Below are 21054 nucleotides of genomic sequence, written 5' to 3' on the forward strand. Positions count from 1 at the left end.
GAGAACACAGTTAACCATCCAACACACCAAATGCTCATAAGAGCCAGTACCGTCCAATACACCAGATAACACTGTAAAATAACATGATAGCCTGCAAAAAATGCAGGACCTCGGCATATCCAGTAAACAGAGAATATACAAAAATCATTTTCACTACTCAGATCAATCCCGTACTGCACGCATAATAACCTATTGGCATGACAATTATACTCTATCCTACATTCATTAGTTCAGAGACAACAGATTTTGGGACTAATTAAAAACTTAACAAAATTCTTTTTCAATAATTAAGAGTGGGAAAAGATTTTTTTAAGATTAAATTTAAATTCTATACCTCACAATACAATATTTTCTTGCCACTAACTTAAAAGGATTTTAACCTTAACGAGATTCCTTAAATATTAAATATATAAAAATACTGATAAATAAAATTATTCAACAGACCACTATTCACCTTTTTTTTCTTTGAAAATAACACTCAATGCAATGTTATTAGGAAAGTTTAAAGGTTTAAATACAAAGGAAACAACAAAAATGAAAAAACAAAATAAAAGCCTCAACACCGTTTTACCATGCCAGCTATCTGTCAGCATAATAATCGCTGCAGTGGGCGGTGCCTCGAGAATCCCTAAAGAACATTTGCCTAGACTCTTAAACAAAAAGGAAAAACAAAAACAAAACCATTTTCCACAACAAACCATATCAAATCCTAAGAAAACACAAATCTAATTCCCTAAGACCTTTAGTCTACCCATTCATTTCATTTGCTCTGATGCACCGGAAAATCCATATGTGGGAGTGGAAATCCCTTAGATTTCTCGATTAGTTCTCTCTTCATTTCCCCACTCCTCCGATTCACTGAGCTGCTCGAAGTTTCTCTTGAAATTAGAGACCATACCCTCCGGATTCAGAACAAAAACCCCATCTTACCTTTGTAGCTCATTTGAGATGATAGCCTTAACTTCTGGAGGGGCTTCTTCCACCAAGTATCTCGGGATTTCACACTGTCTCCCCCAACTCACCATCTCGTGAGCCATTATTCACCTTATTAAGAGAAAAGGAAAAATGTTAGATAGAAAACTTATATTTAAATCATACATTGACTTATTTAAAATAGCAATTACTTAAAATTGAAACATTATAGTTTCAATCATTATGAATAACTTAAACTAACCAACGTCCCACGCGTAGACCTCAATCAAGGCAGACGTTTGCTATTAAGACCACGTGGATCGAAACTTTAATATCATATGGTATATGAAAATGGGATGAATCTTCGAGCAAAATTCAAAGATGTTCTTATTCAATGAATAATAATTAAAAATAATTGTAGAGGCACACTTAAAATACGTATTCGGAGTCCCAATTTCTTAATCTCTTCTCACGTTTTTTTATTTAAACATAATAATTCATTTAGCACTTTAATTTTATATAAAAAAATGATTTTAGTTATTTTTTTAATGTTATTTATCAAATCATTTTAAAATAAGTGAAAAATTTAATGTATATTAACTTTGTTTATATGACATACAACTAAATTTTCACGTCATCAATTAATTACTTTTTTAAATTTTAAAAATTTTTGAAATATAATAAAACTATTTTTAAAAACAAAAATTATTAAAAAATAATTAATTACTAACGTGGCATATAAGTAGACTGTCACATAATTGACATGTTAGTAAAACTAATAAATATCAATTTTTTTATCCATTTTGGAGTGATTTGATATTCATTTTGGAGTGGTTTGACAAACAATACAAGTTTAACGATAAATGAAAAATTAAATGAATGAGTAAAATAACTTTTTTTATAAAGTCTAATGAGTCAAATAAATTATTATACCTTTGATTTAAGACTTAAGTGTTGTTTGATAAACTAAAAGAAATTAAGTATTGAAAATTTAAATATTAAAATATTAGATAGTAAATTTAACTTGTGAATTATATTTGATATATTTTTTAAACTAAATATAAAATATGATTAAATTGTTTGATTAATATAATTTTTAAAATTTTTAAAAAATAATATTAAAAGAAATAAAATAAAATATAAAGAATTAAAAAAATTATATTAAATAAAACACTTAATCTATTATAATTTTCCACAATTTTTCATTGAAAAAGTTAATAATGAAAATTTTAACTTAATTTTTTTTTATTTTGAATTATTAAATATGCTTAAAAAAACTAAATCACTACAAATGATTTAACATGAATAGGTTATAGAAAAGGAATTATATGATGCATACGCATACATTAACAAATCAAGAGTCTTTTTGGACGATGATACCTTTAATTACAGTTAGTATAAAAATAAAAATAACAATAAATACTGTAATATATGAGAAAAAAAGGCTAAACAAGTCACCATTTAAATGACTTAGATTTGACACTGCTTAATTACTTGCAATAGTCATAATTGAAGAATAAGTAGTTAAGTAGCAAGTAGTGGAAAAGGAAAGAAACAATCTGGTATTAAAGCTGCAATTAAATTACAATTACTGGACGATGTATTCGTAATTAATTAATATGAGTAGCTGGGGTTGGAATTTACATCCAAATCCAGCGGCGGATTGTGACGATCAAATGGAAGCTTTATCCTTCCCATAGATCCAGCAGGAACAAGCTTAAGATTCTCGCAATTACATATTTCAACCATGAATCCATCTGGGTCGTTGAAAAACAGCTGGTCGATCTTAGTTCCACTTTCGTCCTCCATTGTCCTCTTTATGTACTCGGTGTTGAACTCTTTCAATCTTTGCTCCATTTCTTCCATATCTTCACACTGCCATACATGCCAATATGGTTTAATTAAAATTTTAAATTACACAATATATATATATAGATTCCAAGGACAAAAACTAGCAGCAGTTAGAATGTAAGTAAACCTGGAAAGAAATATGGTTGTCCATGGGATCCAAATGGTGGGTGTCGGAAGGCAACTTATCGTCGTCCTTGGACTGCACCAAGTGAATCCCTACCCCATAATTGAACAACCAAGCACCATCAAAGTCTAAAGCTCGAGGTCTTTCAACTAACACAAAACCAAGAACCTTGGTATAGAAATCAATAGACTTCTTCACGTTTCTACACAGCCTAGACACATGATTCAGTGCCAATAGAGGAGGTGCTGCTGCACCGCTCTCTTCTTTTCCTTCTTCCATTTTCCTCCCCTGGCTTGAGCGCGGCAACTGTTGGACCTTTCGGCCCAATGGGGGTATTAAATAAAATGGCGCCTGGGTAACGGCGGATACACGTGGTGTAACCATGAAGTAGAAACGAATGTGTACTGTACGTGTGAACAGCTGCAGGTGACGCCTGCACTATGCCTCTATGTCAATGTCTGGTACGTAACCGATGCGATCTATGAAAGCCCAAACTAATAACAAACAAGATTCCTCCAGCGTTTTTAGCCCAATAGGCTTTTTGTTGATTTCAAAATTAAATTTAAAAATTAGCAAATGGTTTGGTGTGTGCGCGTTTACCAAATCCAAACCATTTGTAATAAAATTCAAGTGCAGCAAGCAAATCATTTATCATCAATTTTAAGCTTTGAAAATTATTTTGTATTGCAACTCGTCCGACGGAAAAGTAAAGAGTGGAAACAGTGAGCAACCTTCTCTATCCCAAATCCAGTAAGAGGGTTAAAAGGGTTTTACCAAAAACAAATGGCCTTATAATGTAAGTAGAAGAGAAGATTTGGAAACTCAATAAGTGCATTGCATTGGATTGCATTTATAGCAAATACCCCTCAGTAAACAATGGTTTACCAAATGTAGCTGGTATTAAATAAATAGTACTAAATGTAGAATGGCATGGCATGAGAAAGCCATTTTCAACTTAACCCACCCATCTCCAATATTAGGAAGCAGGGCATCAGTCAATATAGCAACCGACGCCAAGAGCTGCCAAATCTAGCAATTACCCATTAAAAATAGGGGTCTATTATGCTTAGTATATAAATAAATAAAATGTTAGGCGATTCCCTCTCCAATTTTAGCACTTCCATTTCCATTTCCTTTATTATCTAAAATCTAGCTCAAAAACAAGCCTTCTTTGGTGGACCCTACAAACACCCAGCAAGCAAAAGAGAAGAGCAAAGAGCCAGAGGAGGCTCCCTTTTTTTTTCTTTTTTTTTAATCATTTAATTTTATTATATATATTTTATCAAAATAATAAAAATAAAAATAAAAATAAAAAGGAGAGGGAGAGGGAAATCTGAAACTCCTAAAGTGGGATCCACCAGGAAGGGATGGGGTGGGGCCCACAGGTAGACCCGATGGGCACCAAATAAACTCTCCAAATGTGGCAAAGGAATCATGCAAAAGCAAAGCAAACTCTCTAAATTGAATGCAGAGGCAGAGGGATCAGCCATGCAAGCAAACTTTGCCGTTTCCTTTCCAGTCTCCAAAACGCCTACCCTTTTTTTATCTCCCCAACCCCATTCTCCATATTTAGCAATCCTTTCTTTTTCCAAGTTTTTTCCAAATTAAGTTCCTTTCTCTTAATAAACAAATCATATATTTATTCAAATTCCTATGAAAATAGTTGTTGCTCTTTGTTTTGTTTTCATCAAAGATTGATTTACCTGCTTATTCTTGTTTTCTGGGTTTTGGGGGTTGCCAGAGAAGCCAACTTGTGAGAGATATGGGTAGGGGGAAAATAGAGATTAAGAGAATAGAGAATGCTAATAGCAGGCAAGTCACATTCTCCAAGAGACGTGCTGGCTTGCTCAAGAAGGCTAAGGAACTCGCCATTCTCTGTGATGCTGAGGTTGCTGTCATCATTTTCTCCAATACCGGCAAGCTCTTTGAGTTTTCCAGCTCTGGGTATGCAATTCACAACTTTTTATCTTCAACAAAAACCTCCTCTTCTTTTTTCTATCATTGCATGAACAATTTTTTTCCCCTTGATTATTTCTGAGAATTTTCTATGTATCATCCATGAACTTTATTGGCCTTCCTTGTTTTTCTATCTTTTTTGTTTTTTTTGTTTTTTTGGTTGAGAACTAAAGAGTGACTCTTTTCCTTTTTTTTTTAATAGAACAGGCTAAGGGTAACTTTTATTTATTTTGATGATCAGAATGTTGTTTACCAGGATCATCGACTATGAACTTTAGAGGGATTAGGTGGGTCTTAAGAATTTTTGTTTGTATTCTTGCATGTTTGTTTGGATTTTATCTGCTGATAATTTTGATGTCTGGTCTGTTTTCTGTCATTCTATTATGAACTACACCCCTACCGATCTTCCCCGGCTCTTTTTCAAAAATTGCTACATTAACTTCTTTTTAATGGAGGAGAACAATTACTTTTATTAACAAGGGAAGAAAAGGCTAATTTTTGGTCGATTTATATTGACTTCAGCAGAAACTTTTTGGTAATAGAAAAATGTTTGATGGCAAATAACTTTTGTACTGTGTATGTTATCTTTTGTCTCTTAAATTGTTCCATGTTTTTTTGGATAGCATACGTCCATGAAAATTTGAAAATTTCTTGGGGCTTCTTTTTTTCCTTAAAAAAAAATTTCTCTGCTATATAATATTTTATTGTTTGGATTTGCAAAGATAGAATTATTCTCAAATTCTCAATATTTGTTTGCTTGTGTTTATACCTACTTCAATTGAAAAGCTATATTCTTTTCATATCCTATCCGAGTTTCTCACTAGAGTTTCATTAGAAACTTGGTTTCAATTGATGTAAAAACGATTGATTTATCTTTTGGATGGTACTATATTTTGAAGTATTGGTGAGATACTGGTGGCACTCCTGCTGTAGGAGATGTGAGATGCTCTGCTTTCGTAAGAATAGTTTGTTTCTGTGGGTTGATAGGTCCATAATCTAATTTTATGTGATTGAGAGTTTAAGTTAGAAACAGCTACAGATTGTACAAAAATGGAAGCGATTGTAGGTAAGGAGTGGTAAACTAAAGAGAATGAAGTGCTGGGATGGCTGGAAACATGTATAAAATGCAAAGATTTGCAGCAAGAAAATTTATTTTGGAGGAAACCACAAATATTGGAATGTATGTAATTGATAGAGGAAATCAGAATTATAGGAACGTGTATCTGATAGAGAGACAGAATAAGTACAAAACCTCATAAGCTTAGAATTGCAGGGAGAGGTGCCTAGCATTGTGTATTCTAGCATATTGAGGTTGCTCCTTGTTTCTGCATGCTATAATATTGAAGTGAGCTAAATGTTCTAATAGAAAGAATATGTGCCTAATTTCTCTCTGTGAAAGAGTATTGTCTTAATCATTTGTTCATTTTAGCAGCATGAATAAAACAATTTCTAGATACAAGTCTGCTCAAGGTTCTCCAGAGATTGCTCAAGTGGAACATAAAGCAGAGGTGATCAGCAATTTTTGCTTACATAATACATTCACAAATCTGGCTTTGCTTTTCCATTGAAACAATATATTTCAATTTCTTCTTCTGCATTTTTGGCTTTATGTTGAACCTCAAGATAATAGTTAGAACCTAATTTAGATTTTAGCATGCATGACATGTGTGTACTACCAGTTGAAACATAAATTTGCTAATGGTAAAACATGTTATTCCTTGACAAAAGGTTATTTCCCGAATATGTTTCTGTTTCATTTATTTTTCCTTACAATGTCGTACACTGAAAGTATACATTTGGATGATATCAAGTACACTTTTGTTTTCAGAAGCAAGACTCTAAGGAGGCAGACCATCTGAAGGATGAAATAGCGAAGCTACAAATGAAACAGTTGTATGCCATCTTAATTGTCAGATATGGTTGATGTATTACATTCTTCTCCAATGCAGACTTTTTACTTTCCCTTGAACTAATTCTTGTTCTGATTTTATAGACAGCTGCTGGGTAAGAACTTGACCAGCATGAGCCTGAAAGAGCTTCAGCTCCTAGAACAGCAACTTAATGAAGGGTTGTTATCAGTGAAGGAGAAGAAGGTTGAATGACATTTTGTCCAAGCTCATCTAATCTCTTAGCTTAAATTAGGATTCTTATTTCTAGAAATAATTATTTAACTTGAGGCCTTAATAGGAATCATACCATTGCAGGAACAATTGCTCATGCAACAATTAGAGCAATCAAGATTACAGGTATGCTTGGTTCTACCTGCATGTCATAGTTTTGTACTTTGTTTTGCCAGTGTCGTTCTTTTGTCTAAAAGTGCATCTTGAAAAAAGAAGATGAATGTTACAGTTATCTTTGTCTCCAATAATAAGATAATTTTGATAGGAAATAAAGCATCTTGATAAGGAGACATGTCACAAACTAGAATTACGTTTGGTTAGACTTGACCGGTGGAGGTGAGGTCTCAATAACTTTCAACAGATTGGTTATAAACGCTTGAAAGTAAGATTAGCTAGCAACTAAGTGTAGTAGATTGAAAATGGTGGGAAATGGAAATCGTATGGGAAGTCATTTGACATGTGAAATATTGCACCTAGAGATTCCATAAGGTTCAAGTTTCTCATGCATATTTCTTGTTATGTCAAGGAGGTCACATGATCTAAAAAAAGAACAATAAGGGAAAAAAAATACCTTTGACTTTGAGGTAATTAATTCATTTTACTTTCTGTTTGCAGGAGCAGCGAGCTATGCTTGAGAATGAAACTTTACGCAGACAGGCAGGTTATGTTTTTCTTGATAAAACTGAGTATCTTATTATGATTTGGTTAACAGACAACTTGTTTTATTTGTCTACCCATGCAGGTTGAGGAGCTACGAGGTTTCTTTCCAACAACTGATCACCCGATCCAACCCTATCTTGAATGCTATCCTGTTGAAAGGAAGAATTCTCTCATGAGCCACAGCATTCCCAGTCCAGATTTGACCTGTAATTGCACTGTTGAAAAGGGAGATTCAGACACTACCTTGTATTTGGGGTATGTATTTTTTCATATTTTGGTTAGTCTGCTCTGGAAATGCCCCAACTTGACTAATTTTTTTTATATTTAATCATTTTTTGTTAGAAAGGATAAATCAAGGTTGTGTCTTTGGCTTTGAACTTAATTCTACACTCATTTCAAAAACTTCCGACCACCCTTGTAAAAGGCAGAATCCTATAACAGTGACACTGCTTCCTTTGGTCCCTTTTAAGTGATTTACCCTTGTTGGCTTATCTTGACAAATGATTTACTCTGGCTACATTAATGTAATTCTACCCACTACTTCAAGGCCTTCAACAGCATCAGAAATAGTAGAACTAATCAATACTTCATTCAGTTCTTCATCTCTGTTGCCCTTGCAGGCCAAAATGAAGTTCTCATTATGCTATTATGGCCAAATTTTTTCTTTTTCTTTTTTTAATATTTTGTCAGGTCTCACATATGCTCTCTCTATATACTTATCAGGTTGCCAAGTGATTATCACAAGAGAAAGAAACCTGAAATAGAAAGCCACTCCAATGAGTCAGAGAGCCAGTTGGGGCTGCTGTGACCCTTTCCTTCAAGGTATTTGCTTTGCCTTCAATAGGGGATGGCAGAAACTGAGATATGGTACAGTTGAGTCTAGTTTGGTAGTTTCTCAAAGCACCAGTTGTCCAAATCAATGAAGGCAACACAGTGAAAGTATAGATGTTTCTTTGCAGGATGAAGAGCTAAGTTTTCTGCTGATGGATATAGTTTAGTCGTGACAGTTATTGGGAAAAAGGGTGAGGGTATTGCAAAAATATGCTTTACTTTTTTTTTTTTCTTTTTTTTTTTGGGGCGTAGCTTTGCTTTCCCTTGCAACTTTCTTTACCTATTAAATTAGTGAGGTTGCAGTTCATGTTTCATTTGGTGACTGAGTAAATCTTGTTGTTGACATATCTTTTTTTTCTTCTTTCTGCTACTTAGAAAGTTGTAAAATTTTCCTTGATTCCCCGCAAGTTTTGTGATACTTGATTGCAAGACATCAATTCATTAGCCGGTCGCAAACTGAATCCTAGATTCAGTTAAAATTTGAATGATACTAAAATACTTTGGTTTGTTAAAATTTGAATATAGACAATTCAAAACTTGAAACTGACATGATGCAGTTCTATTTCCGTGGTTAGTTTTGCAAATACAAATACAATTACTGTCATCAAACGAATGTTGTCCAAAAAACCATTTAAAAGTTGATCAGAAATTGAGGTTATTTCTTGCATTGTCGAACACTAAGAAGCAGTTCTTTTCGGGCTGCGAATACTTTGGAGAACAAATAATGGACCTGCTTCTCCAAAGCTTCCTGCTGCTTCCCCAAAACACCCAACCTTGTCTCCAAATCCTTGGCCGCATCACTGCTTTTCCCAGAGACCATGGCTGATGCTAGGGAAGCTGCTGCATTATTAAGCTCCATAACCTCTCTCAGTATCTCACCTTTCTCTACTATAACGTCATAAATACATGAATCTACTAGGTTTAACGAAGCACTATTGGAGGTGGCAATCAATTGCTTGATCTCCAAGTATGGTTTAGCCTCTCCGACAAGGTAGCCAAAACAACGCCACATACCCAAAAGCCAATATTCTTTATTGCCATTAAAGCTTGACTACTAGCTTTTCCTTCCAGGGGCAGGAGCTGAAGTTGTTGTACTTGTCACCGTCTTCCCTGTCTTGCTGTCCTCTATAGTCCTTGCTTGAACCTTGAGGCTGAACTGCTTTGAGATGCTTGATCGCCAAAGAAGGTGAATTCTGGAGGAGGGTGAGAGCGAGAGCAAAGGAAAGGCGAGCGTGCGTCAGATGAGAAAGAGAGGAACTAACAGAGTTTAGAAGCTCCAGCAAATGGAAGCTGTAATTGAGATACTGGTGAAGAGAAATAACTTCCCAGCGGTTGACGGGGTAGCCTATGTCCACAACTAGCTTTGCCAATGTGGTGTTGATAAGTGATAGGAGCTCATAACATTGTTGAATCCATAAGAAGGACGAGATTTCTGATCCAGGTTTTAAATTCAAGGCAATTGGAAACATCAGATCGAAAAGCCCGTAGAGCAGCTGACAAAACATCTACCTCTGATTGTCGGTGGTGGTTCTCCAGCTTGGAGTATAATTTGGTAAGCTTTTCAACCAAAAGTAGCATTGCCTAATACAAAAACAACTTGACTGATGAGCTAAGAGGGTGGTAAGCTTTTATTTATTACCGCAAGAGAAGGGGTTTTGCTTAATTGCTTTAGCTGGACAGAAGAGGCGTGTGCTGCACTGCTTTCTGTACCATTGAAAATTCGAACCCAAGAAGGAGGAGGTATCAATTTTGGCGACGGCGTAATCAATGTGCTTAGAGTTCAATAAATATAAATTTTTATCCAACGCGGCTTTTGGGGTTGGAAGCAATCCTGGCTGAGGCTGGAAGGATGGAGGAAAGTGCAGTGCCGGCGCTATCAAGTATGCTTCTGAGATGCGCTTTTCTGCATATCCGGCTTCTCCTTATGATTTTATATTATGGTGTTCGTCGGCTAAAAGATGGTTGTGATTGGTTAAAGAAGGCCCATATTGACCCATGTTGAAGCTTCTGATCTGAAAAAGGCTTTAGAATAGGATTCAAATTGAATTTCCATGGAGTGAAGGCAGCCCAATAACATGGTACGGATGAGTGGCTACACTCCTGAGTCTGCTCTATTTTTTCACTCGTATATGGGAACAATCCTTTAGCCCATTTCCGAAGATATTAATCGAATCAAACCAATTGTTAGCTTAGATTGACATATGAATATTGCTTGGTATTGTTTCTATGAGGTGGGGATGGTCATTGTAGACACACTGGATAGGTTTTAGGACAGTTTGGATTTAAGAAAACTCCAAATTGGATCATGGGTATGAATCAAATACAAAAACAAAACAAAGCAAGTCTGAACAATATTGCAAGTGGGCAATTGGCAAGAAGGATTTGAAGTAGTACCAGCGAATCTGACTAATTTCGAGTTCATCCGGATTTTTCTTTTTGAAAATCTGGGCTCGAGGTGGGTCGGATTTTAGGTAAATTCGTTCCATTCCGTTGTGAGATATTTATAAAAATACTCTTAACTTTTAATAAATAAATATATTGAGTTTTAAGTCTAAACTCAAAAAAAATTAAATTTTATATGTTTCAAAAGAAAAACAAGCAAAATTATTTTTCTAAGTCAGGATCATATCGGCTGCCCTACCACGTTGTGATCCCTAAATAGGACGGCGTGTAGCTGTACAAAGAGGAGCTGCGATTGTAGAGAGGGAGTTTCAGCGGATGCTGCAATTTCATGCCCTTATTGCTACTGCCTACTCACTTTTGTTTTGCATATTATAAGAACAACAATTAGCAAAGTTAGAGAAGTAATTAGATAAAATCTCAAGTTTCCTAGTAACAATATAAAAAGAGAAGAATATATATATTTTGTACTGAATTACAATAATAAAGTAAAAAATTTGAACAATAAATACGATTACTGTAACTTGAATCCAAGACACACTTGATATAGTGAACACTCTTAATCATCGTGCCATCACATAAATATCAAAATTAATTACTATTATATTTGTACTGTATAACATCTATTACTTTATAATAAAAGAATATATGCAGGCTTTAATTTACATTTTGTCTCATTTATAATTATATTCTTCATCTACCTAGAATTCTCTCTCTATTTCCTTTTACTGTGTAAATTAATTAATAAATAAAATAAAGCAAATCATATCTACAAATTGTAACCCAAATTAACCTATATTAATTTTTGTAGAGGGTGCTTAACTAAAATTGCAATTACCAATAGATTATTATTTAATTAGTTTTTATTGTGGATCACATTTATTCAACTTAATCATGTGAACAAGTTTCAATCATGCTGCTCTTCCGTGTTCATTGATCGATTGACCATTTTTTTTTGTAATTACCCTCACATGGCATAACATGATTGTATGTATTGTTGCCTAAGCATCATGCCGTAGTTTGGATGAGATTACTATTTCTTTGAAAAAAAAAAACCTCAAACCTTGCTGGTTGTTGAAATCTTATTCATTTAAAACAATTATTCTTGGGCATTTGATATGATATAAAAACACCCACATTTGGATCTGAAACAATGAAAGCCCCGTCCTTGTCTTTCCAACAGAAAGTAAGCAATGGAGAAGAAATGTTATGTTGTTGTCCTTGTTGCTTTCTTCCTCATTGTTTCTTCATGTATGGTAGCTCCAAGCCATGGGAAGAAGCAAACAGAAGCTCTTGGCCATCTTTACGAGATCAAAATGAAGGGAAGTCATGTTCTTAATAAGAGTCCTTTCAAGGCAATTCACCACATAAACAAGAGCAGGATTCATGGACAAGAAGAAATGAAAGAGAAAGATAGAATTCCAAAGTTGCCTGGTCAACCTCATGTCCGATTTTCACAGTACGGTGGGTACGTAACAGTTGATAAAAAAGCAGGTCGTGCACTTTACTATTATTTCGTTGAGGCCCACCATTCTAAGGAGTCTTTGCCTCTTCTTCTTTGGCTTAATGGAGGTAGGCTCTGCATTGTCTTTTTATTTTGTTTAAAGCCCCCAATCATCTCTTCTTCAATTAATCTAGTTTTTTGGTTATCAACTTATCCTACATCTTATTTTTATGTCTCCATTAAATCAAATTACCTGCCTTTTTCTTTGTCACTCTCTTTAGTTCCTTGCTTAAACGAGGCCACATTCCTTATGTTGGAGCTAATTATTAATAACCATTGGATACTATTAATTAATCATGGAATGTGAAAATAAAAATAAAAATAAAAATTGCATGGTTCCTATTATAAAAGTAATATCTACATCTTCCTGGCCTGTTAACTACCAAGTTTTGCGGGGATGGCCGTGTACTGCAGTCCCTGTGGAGGATTTCTCGGCATGCATGTTTTACTAATTGTGGAATTAAATAAAAAGTTGAGTGTTCTAACAACATATCACACGGATCGATGTTTACATGACAACATGTATATATATTATTACCATATGTTGTCTTTTTTTTTCATTATTATGATAGTACAGTTTTTATGGAACCCCAAGTTGGCAGAATAAGTGATGGCCATGTTCTGTTTGAATTATTAGATTTTACTGTTGTTATCAGCTCTGAAGCACTTTGCTTGTAATTAAAACTAGATTTCAAAACTCTGGCATTTTAGAAAGAAAGAAGAAAAAAAGGTTTCAGTTTGACTTTATTTTATATGAAACACAGTGAAAGAGCAGTTTGATGATTAATATGAATATATTTGTTATATATATTGTGATCAGGGCCCGGGTGTTCATCTCTAGCCTACGGGGCAATGGAAGAGATTGGACCCTTTCGTGTTCATAGCAATGGAAAAACAGTTTACAGAAATAGATACTCATGGAACCATGGTAATCTTTTATTAGCAATTCAGTTTCATTTCAGGCATTAAAAGGAAAAGGAAAAAAGAGTTTATTTTCTTAATAATTGCATGCAGCTGCAAATGTTTTGTTTCTGGAGTCGCCTGCTGGAGTAGGATTTTCATACTCCAACACAACATCTGATTATGATAAAAGTGGTGACAGTAAAACAGCTGTTGATAACTATGTGTTCTTGATAAACTGGTTGGAGAGGTTTCCTGAATACAAAGAAAGGGATTTTTATATCTCTGGTGAAAGCTATGCGGGGCATTATGTTCCTCAACTTGCACATACCATTCTCCTACACAACAAAAAGGCTAACACCACCCTTATCAATCTCAAAGGGATCATAGTATGTCATTGTCTGCTTGTCCTTTTCCTTCTCTTTCAATTTTTCTTTTTTTATATTCGAGCCTAATTGTGTTGAACATGAATTTCAGATTGGGAATGCTGTGATCAATGATGAAACTGACGTTAAAGGAATGTATGACTTCTTTAAGAGTCATGCTCTCATTTCAGATGAAACTGCGTACAGGATTTCAAAATACTGTAATCTTGAATCCGAGAATAACATGGACGCGGAGTCCAGTACCGAATGCAAGGCAGCCACTGATGAGGTTAACAGGGATACTTACAACATTGATATTTACAATATCTACGCCCCCTTATGCCACGATTCAAGCCTCAGAGTCCAGCCCAAGGAGCCTTCTGTAAGTTGACTAAAACAACCCACACAACAGTTGGAACAAGCTTTTGCAGTCTAATATGTCTGTCAGTCTCATTAGGTTTTTGAGTAACTATTGTTCATATGTGGCCATGTCGGCCAAGTTCAAAATTTTATTTTTAGACCATTTAGAAGCTTGGGTTAAGGACAAGTCAAAGTTGCTAGAAAATGCATCTACATCATCACTCCTGAGCTGCTAGTCCTAAAAGCCCGAGGGGTTCCTTTCTAATTTTAGTGCAGTATTTGCATTTATAAGCTTTTCTACATCTAGCCAACAGGTAGTATAACTGAAATAGTTTTTTTCGTGGTTGGTCTAGGTGGTGAATTTTGATCCATGCAGCGACAATTACGTATACGCTTATCTAAACAGGGCTGATGTGCAAGAGGCTATCCATGCCGATGTAACAAAACTCGACCATGGTTGGGAACCCTGCAGCAACATCATCACGACATGGGGAGATAGCCCATCAACAGTCATTCCCCTTTTACGGGAGTTAATGGCTAACAGACTGAGAGTGTGGATATTTAGGTAATGATCAATGATCAATTTTGCACTAATCAGATATTGACCAGAATGCCGCAATTAACACATTCAGTTATAGGCTTATATTACGTATGTCTTTGACTTTGTTGCATGTAATGCAGTGGTGATATAGATGGAAGGATACCAGTAACCTCAACCAAGTACTCTATCCAGAAGATGAATCTTCCAATTAAAACTAAGTGGCATCCTTGGTACCTTGATGGAGAGGTAAAAAAATTTACAATCTTGTGTTTTGCCATAGACCAGCTCTAGTTCCTGTTAATGTGAGCTTGATTCCTTTACAGAGTCATTAACATTTGTCTTTGCTGCTATTTATATGGCAGGTTGGAGGGTACACTCAGGTATACAAGGGAGATTTAACACTTGCTACCGTAAGAGGGGCGGGGCACCAAGTGCCAAGCTACCAACCAAAGAGGGCACTTTCACTGATCAAACACTTTCTTGCTGGCACACCTCTTCCAGACACGTCAAGATATATCTGATTTCCTCTCCCCATTTGTCTAGTTTCTTGATTAGGTTTAAGAAAAGTAGTTTTTTTATTATATCCCATTGTTGTTTCCTTCTCAATTATTCAATGAATCGCAGTTAGTTTTGGGCTTAACCAAACAACTATTAAATGCTGGAAATGCTCGTTTTTTAAGGATAAAGTAAAAGGATTTTAAAATTTGGTGATTGCATCAGCTATAATATGCATATACACGTATGTATGGTCACAAAGTAGAAACAGCTTTCACCAGGTTACCAAAATTTAGCATTTGCTGATCTATAGGTTGACCTTGCCTGCCTGTTTTCAATGAAACCCTATGCCTGGGCCTAGATGTGTAAGCTCAGGCAATATCTTTTTAAATAAAATGGAATAAAAAATATTGAACACACAAAGTTTATTTGAAAAAACTAATCAAAAGAGAATAAAAAATTACGGGTAAAAGGATATTTCACTTTAATAAAGAAGAGTACAAAAAAGGAGAGAATTAAATGAAAACTCGAAACCCTTTCTCAAAGTATTTCTGTTACGTTAAACTTAAAGTAACTAAGACCTATTTATAAGCTGAAATTTCTTGAAGTGCACGTTGCCATGCGTAATCAGGACACCGTTTGGTCGAAAATGCGAACCATAACTCTACAAATCTAGAAAGAGATGGGAAAGCCACGGATGAGCTTTCTGATCCTAAGAAACGATGAACTCCGAGCTTCATGAGCAAGTAAACAGCGGCCTACCTAGAATCTTGCAACTTTCAATTCTCTTTTGTGACTTTCCTTGGTGAGATTACAAATGAGAGATAGAAGCTTCATTTAGAACCTTTTGAGCCTTGGAATTCTCTCTGAAATTATTCCAACCACCATATTTTTCACCTCCCTCGACCACTTTTTTCCATCATCACCACACTTGTTCTTTAAAGTTCGGATCAACCTTCTTGATTGTAGATTTAATTCAATCAGCTTCTTAATCTTCCAACCTGCATGCCAAGAGAGAAAGTCCATCATCATTGAAAGGAAAAGCTTTAGGTTGATAGCAACAGTCTTGGATCAGAAATCAACTTACCGCAGACACATTGTTGCAATTCTATCAATGAAAAATACAAACTACAACATCCAACCATTAATCATCAGGAGTTTCTATTTCCAGACAAGGAATGTGAGCTATCATAGGCCAATATGCCCCTTTATCCTTCAAACAACGTTGTTTTAGAAGTTGACAGTCCCTGATACAAAATCTTCCAAGTTCTGCAGGTAAGCCTGCCTTTGGTAACCGATGAAGCTTAGGACAATCACAGACTTCCAGCTCTTTAATCATGGTCAGATTATGGAGCCCCTCAGACAGAGATTGCAAATTATGAAGGCTTGATATATATATACACATTAGACTTGTGGGAAGCGGACGCATTTCATCTGGAAAGGAAACCATATCTGGTGCACCAGCAATGGTCAAATCCCTAAGAGAGACTAGATTGTGCAGGTTCCACTCTGAGATGGGCTGCTCAAGATTTTTACAGTTCCAGATCACAAGAGCCAATAGGTTCAAAGGCAAGCCACCTTTTGGAAAGGACAAAAGACTAGGGCACTCACTAATTGTTAGATATTGAAGAGAGGTCAGCCTTAGCATCTGATAAGGAAGGGACTGGAGACTACTGCACTCACAGACTTCAAACTTTCTGAGGTTGGGAAGTTGCAGGCCCATTTCTGGGAAGTATTTTAGAGCAGGACAGCTTTGTAAGTTTAATTCCGTCAGATGAGTGAGACTGTTTAGGCACTCAGGCAAGCTTTCCATGGTCCTGCAATCAATGATACTAATGAACTCAAGCGATGAATTTTTGGGCAGCATCCAATCTGAAAGGGGTTCCAAATGAAATACTTTCCATATCTTAAGTATTTTAAGGCTGCTGGGAAATTTGCCTTTTGGAAATGAAATGAGAGAAGGACAATCAATGATCTCCAAGTTCTCAAGATGAGATATGCTGCTCGAGCTGTTATCAGTCTGCATCAGTCCCTTTGGTAGAGAAATTAGAGCTTGACAGAACCTGATTTTTAAACGTCTAAGTGTGGTAGGTAGCCTGCCACTTGGAAAGCATGTGAGAGCGGAACAACTTTCAATCTCCAATTCTTCGAGAGGACAATTAAGTATCATAATTGCACTTGGCAGAGACTTTAGACCCCGACAATCTTTGAGCTTAAGATGTTTTAACTTGGGAAGGAAACCTGTCTGGGGAAAGAATGCAAGATTTGGACATGACTCAATTTGCAAATCCTTCAGAGATGTAAAGACGCACTCATTTTCAGCCAATGGCACAAACTGTGAACATCCCTTAATTTTCAGACGCTCAAGTGCAGCAATATTCCACAAAATAGCACCCTTTTCCCATAATGATGTTAATCCAATGCAGTTGGAACTGAAACCTGGAAACTGCACAGCCCCGTTTTGAGGATGCTGAAGAATGCTACCCCGCAACTCTTCATTGGAATCTTCAACATTTAACTCATTAAGAGACGGGGAACTCATCGGTGAAGCTTTTAAATTTGGGCAACGCTTAATTACAAGTTTCACAAGAGAAAGAAAACGAGGAGGTAACATTCCACTCAAGTTGGGACAATTCTCTACCACCAGCTCACGGAGACAAGGAAATTCTTCCAAGTCTTCATTAGCTTGACTAGGACAAGACCAGTATGTCCATTCCAACATATCCTTAAACCGTAGAAATTCCAGTGATGGAAAAGGCTTAATACATGGGGAACCGTGTCCATAAAACATAGCATCCACCTTCTGCAATCTATACATTCCAATTATGGACAATTTTTTTAGTGAGGGCAGTCTCCCAAGTGATGGAAGTGATGTGCTCCTTCTGCAGTTATAGAGTTCTAAGAACGCTATGTTAGTCGATGAAGGATCACCTAACCAAGAAGGGAACATTCTACCACCATAGAACCGAATTATCAGCTTCTCCAGATTTTTATGAGGTAGCAGCCTTTCAAGAACGTGCATTTGACCTTCCTCATTTTGGGAGTTAAGGGACTCATCGCTCCATTGCAAATTCAACTCAGTTAAACCATCCTTGTCCTTGAGATATGCATTGCTAACATCTTGGAAATCTGCAACATTTTCCAACCCCAAAATGGAGAGCTCGCCCCTAAGATGTAACAGGCCCCTCAATTCACTAACAGCAGATCCAATGCCCTTACCTACAATTAATTTGGACAAAATCTGAAGATTCTTCAAATTTCCAACCTTAAATGGCATCTCCTGTAAATTACTAGTACCGGTAAGATCAAGAACATGAAGTCTCACCAGATTTTGGATAACGGGTGGCAACTTGGTAAGTTCCTCGCACCCTTGCAATTTCAAGGTTTGCAAGTTGAGAAGAAAACCCACAGATTGAGGTAACTGTTTAATTCTACTGCGAGACAAATTCAGGTAGCGCAATTGCTTGAAATCACCAATGGAATGGGGTAGCTCAGTGATGGAATAACCACTCAAGGATAGCACTCTTAAGCATCTCAACCTACGCAGCATATTCTGCAAGACATCACCACTTAAATAGCAACATGCAGCCCAAGTAGGCATACAAGTTGGTAATGCAATCAACGTTCTTAATTTCTTCATTCGACAAAGGACTTCAAATCTTTTTGTGATGTACTGTTCACGAGTGAAGGCTAAATAGCGAAACTTTTCAACAGCTCTGCATAACTCATCACTCTTAAGCATATCCATATCCTCAAAATTAAAGCATATTTCTCTAGAAACAGATTTAGCTAAATCATTTATGAGGTCATGCATCACAAATCGTGTTTGGCTGCTGTTTGACTGCTGGAAAAATGATCGCGAGAGTAACTCATTAAAACATTTCAAACCTAAATCCTCCATTTGTGTCCCTCCTTTAGGTTGTTGTAAGAAACCCTCCGCCATCCACAATTGAACCAGCTCATCCGTTTCAAATTCATAGTCCTTTGGAAATATAGCGCAATAAGCAAAGCATCGTTTCAAATGGGAAGGAAGATGAAGATAGCTTAGCCTCAGAGCTGGCATTATGTCACTTTTTTCTTCAGGCAAATCCCATATCTTGCTCATCAATATGTCCTTCCATTCACCCTCATTAACTTTAGTGCGAAGCAGACCTCCCAAGGCCTTAGCCACAAGTGGCAACCCTTTGCATCTCTTCACTATTTGCTCGCCAACCAATCTTAAATTCGGGTATTCATCGAAATTTTTGGCTCCAAGAGCATGAGAGGTTAATATTGGGAGACAATCATCATACGACAGTTCCTTCAAAGCGTATCCCCTGCAGTTAGCTACAACTGCTGCAACTTTTTCATTCCGAGTTGTGACCAGTATTTTACTTCCAGCAGCCCCTGCTGCAAAGGGTCTGCATAGAATATCCCAAAGTTCATAATTCTCATTCCACATGTCATCTAAAATGATCAAAAACGTTCTTCCCAGCAGCTTCTTCTCTAGCTGCTCTTGAAGTGAATTTAAATCCTTTAACTCGCCAATATCAGAAGCAATAGCATGAAGCAAGGTCTTTGTCACCCTCAGCAAATCAAATTCCTCAGAGACACAAACCCAAGCTCTCAACTCAAATGAAGTCTTAATTCTCACGTCCTTATAAACTAACTGAGCAAGAGTAGTTTTACCTACTCCTCCCATACCTACAATGGAAACCACACCAATATCACCTTTACTCATCTCTCTGCCATCTATCAACAAGTTTACAATGGCATCTTTATCACTTTTCCTACCATAAACACGAGACTCGTCAACAAGAGAAGTGGTGCAACTCTGAAATACTTTCTCAGACCTCCCTCTGCCAATCTCTTCTAAACTCAAATAATTCTTTCGTGCCACTAACTCATCAAACTTTGCACTAATTTCTTGTATTCGGGACTTCATCTTGGCATCAAACTTAATAGAATTTGGATTGATAGCACGGAAACAAGACGGAAAGAAGTTCCATACCTTAGTGGTGCTTGGTGAAGACAGAGTGTGCTTCATATGTTTCCGCCGCAAAGCCTCGGTGGCAAGTTCGTCAACAACGTCTTCGGCATCAAAGGCAACATCCTGTAAGTCCTCGAGCCAAAGTTTGACAGATCGAGTTGCGATTTGCTTTTCTTCGGCATCCTCAAGCGAGGCGTTCAGTTTAAGCAGCAAATTCTGCCACTTATTCAATTCGGCTACAAGTTGCTCCTCCCGTGAGAATTTACGGAAGTCGGGGGACAACAGAGTTTCACAGAGGGAGCGGAAGCAAGCAGAGAGCAGAGCATCAGTAACACCAGACACAATAATTTCCATCTGAGTGAAATCGAGAAATGGAAGAGGATTATCTTAAGCTTCCTTTGTCTTGAATATCATCATCATCATCATCATCAAGTATCAAGTCATGCACTCTTCAGACAACATCAAGTGATGATCACTAGAGAGTAGGAATGAGATGTGCACTGTGCAGAGTCCAGTTGCCTTTTGCGTCCAACCAAATACTTGGACTAATAAGAAGACAGCATGGGCCGGGCCGGGCCAAGCCAGGTTCGGGTCAGGCCCATAAAATTTCTGCCCATTTTTAAGGCTCGGACCCGGCTTGGGCCCAAAATATGGGTCTAGAAATTTGTCCAGACCCGGCCCTAAAAAAAGTAGGCCCGAGCCCGGCCTGGCCCGGCCCGACTATATTAATTTTTTTCTTTTTTTTTATTAAATAAAAAATTTTAAAATATAATAAATCAAATACATTTAAAAACATAAAAATAAATATTAAAACAAAAAATAAACAAAAAGACTAAAATAATTCTTAAAATAATATATAAATTAAAAATATAATAAAAAGTAATTATATTAAAATTGAAAAATTGAAACAAATTAGAACTAAATTAAGAACCAAATTATATTAATAACAAAAGTTTTACAATATCAAAATAACATTAAAAACAACAAAAAGAGTAAAGTCAAAATACTAAAGTTACTTAAAATTAAAAATAAAAAAATTTTAAAAATAATTTAATATTAAAATCAG

General features: G+C 36.2%; 4 protein-coding genes across 7 annotated transcripts; 2 read left to right on the forward strand and 2 right to left on the reverse strand.

Annotated features, from left to right (window-relative positions):
• Positions 1-2451: 2451 nt before the first annotated feature.
• Positions 2452-3286, reverse strand: LOC107894900 (lactoylglutathione lyase). The gene is made up of 2 exons (XM_016820073.2): positions 2891-3286; positions 2452-2787 (listed from the first exon to the last, which is right to left on the reverse strand). The coding sequence occupies exons 1-2, from the start codon at positions 3269-3271 to the stop codon at positions 2527-2529; spliced, it is 642 nt and encodes a 213-aa protein (XP_016675562.1). The 5' UTR covers positions 3272-3286; the 3' UTR covers positions 2452-2526.
• Positions 3287-4224: 938 nt separating this feature from the next.
• LOC107893918 (agamous-like MADS-box protein AGL15) lies at positions 4225-8870 on the forward strand. Of its 4 annotated transcripts, XM_016819065.2 has the most exons (9): positions 4226-4831; positions 6273-6351; positions 6672-6736; positions 6837-6936; positions 7048-7089; positions 7579-7620; positions 7706-7878; positions 8347-8445; positions 8583-8799. In XM_016819065.2, the coding sequence occupies exons 1-8, from the start codon at positions 4650-4652 to the stop codon at positions 8429-8431; spliced, it is 768 nt and encodes a 255-aa protein (XP_016674554.1). In that variant the 5' UTR covers positions 4226-4649; the 3' UTR covers positions 8432-8445; positions 8583-8799.
• Positions 8871-11840: 2970 nt separating this feature from the next.
• Positions 11841-15227, forward strand: LOC107893917 (serine carboxypeptidase-like 40). Its single transcript, XM_016819063.2, has 7 exons — positions 11841-12426; positions 13179-13286; positions 13373-13647; positions 13736-14005; positions 14337-14548; positions 14665-14770; positions 14887-15227. The coding sequence occupies exons 1-7, from the start codon at positions 12048-12050 to the stop codon at positions 15043-15045; spliced, it is 1509 nt and encodes a 502-aa protein (XP_016674552.1). The 5' UTR covers positions 11841-12047; the 3' UTR covers positions 15046-15227.
• A 252-nt stretch (positions 15228-15479) lies between these two features.
• On the reverse strand, positions 15480-20602 carry LOC107893916 (putative disease resistance protein At3g14460). Its single transcript, XM_016819061.2, has 2 exons — positions 16107-20602; positions 15480-16020 (listed from the first exon to the last, which is right to left on the reverse strand). Exon 1 carries the CDS (start codon positions 20340-20342, stop codon positions 16164-16166), a length of 4179 nt encoding a protein of 1392 aa, XP_016674550.1. The 5' UTR covers positions 20343-20602; the 3' UTR covers positions 15480-16020; positions 16107-16163.
• Between the last annotated feature and the right edge of the window lie 452 nt (positions 20603-21054).

This window comes from Gossypium hirsutum, chromosome A12 (genome assembly GCF_007990345.1).
Source record: "Gossypium hirsutum isolate 1008001.06 chromosome A12, Gossypium_hirsutum_v2.1, whole genome shotgun sequence".
Classification (NCBI taxonomy): domain Eukaryota; kingdom Viridiplantae; phylum Streptophyta; class Magnoliopsida; order Malvales; family Malvaceae; genus Gossypium; species Gossypium hirsutum.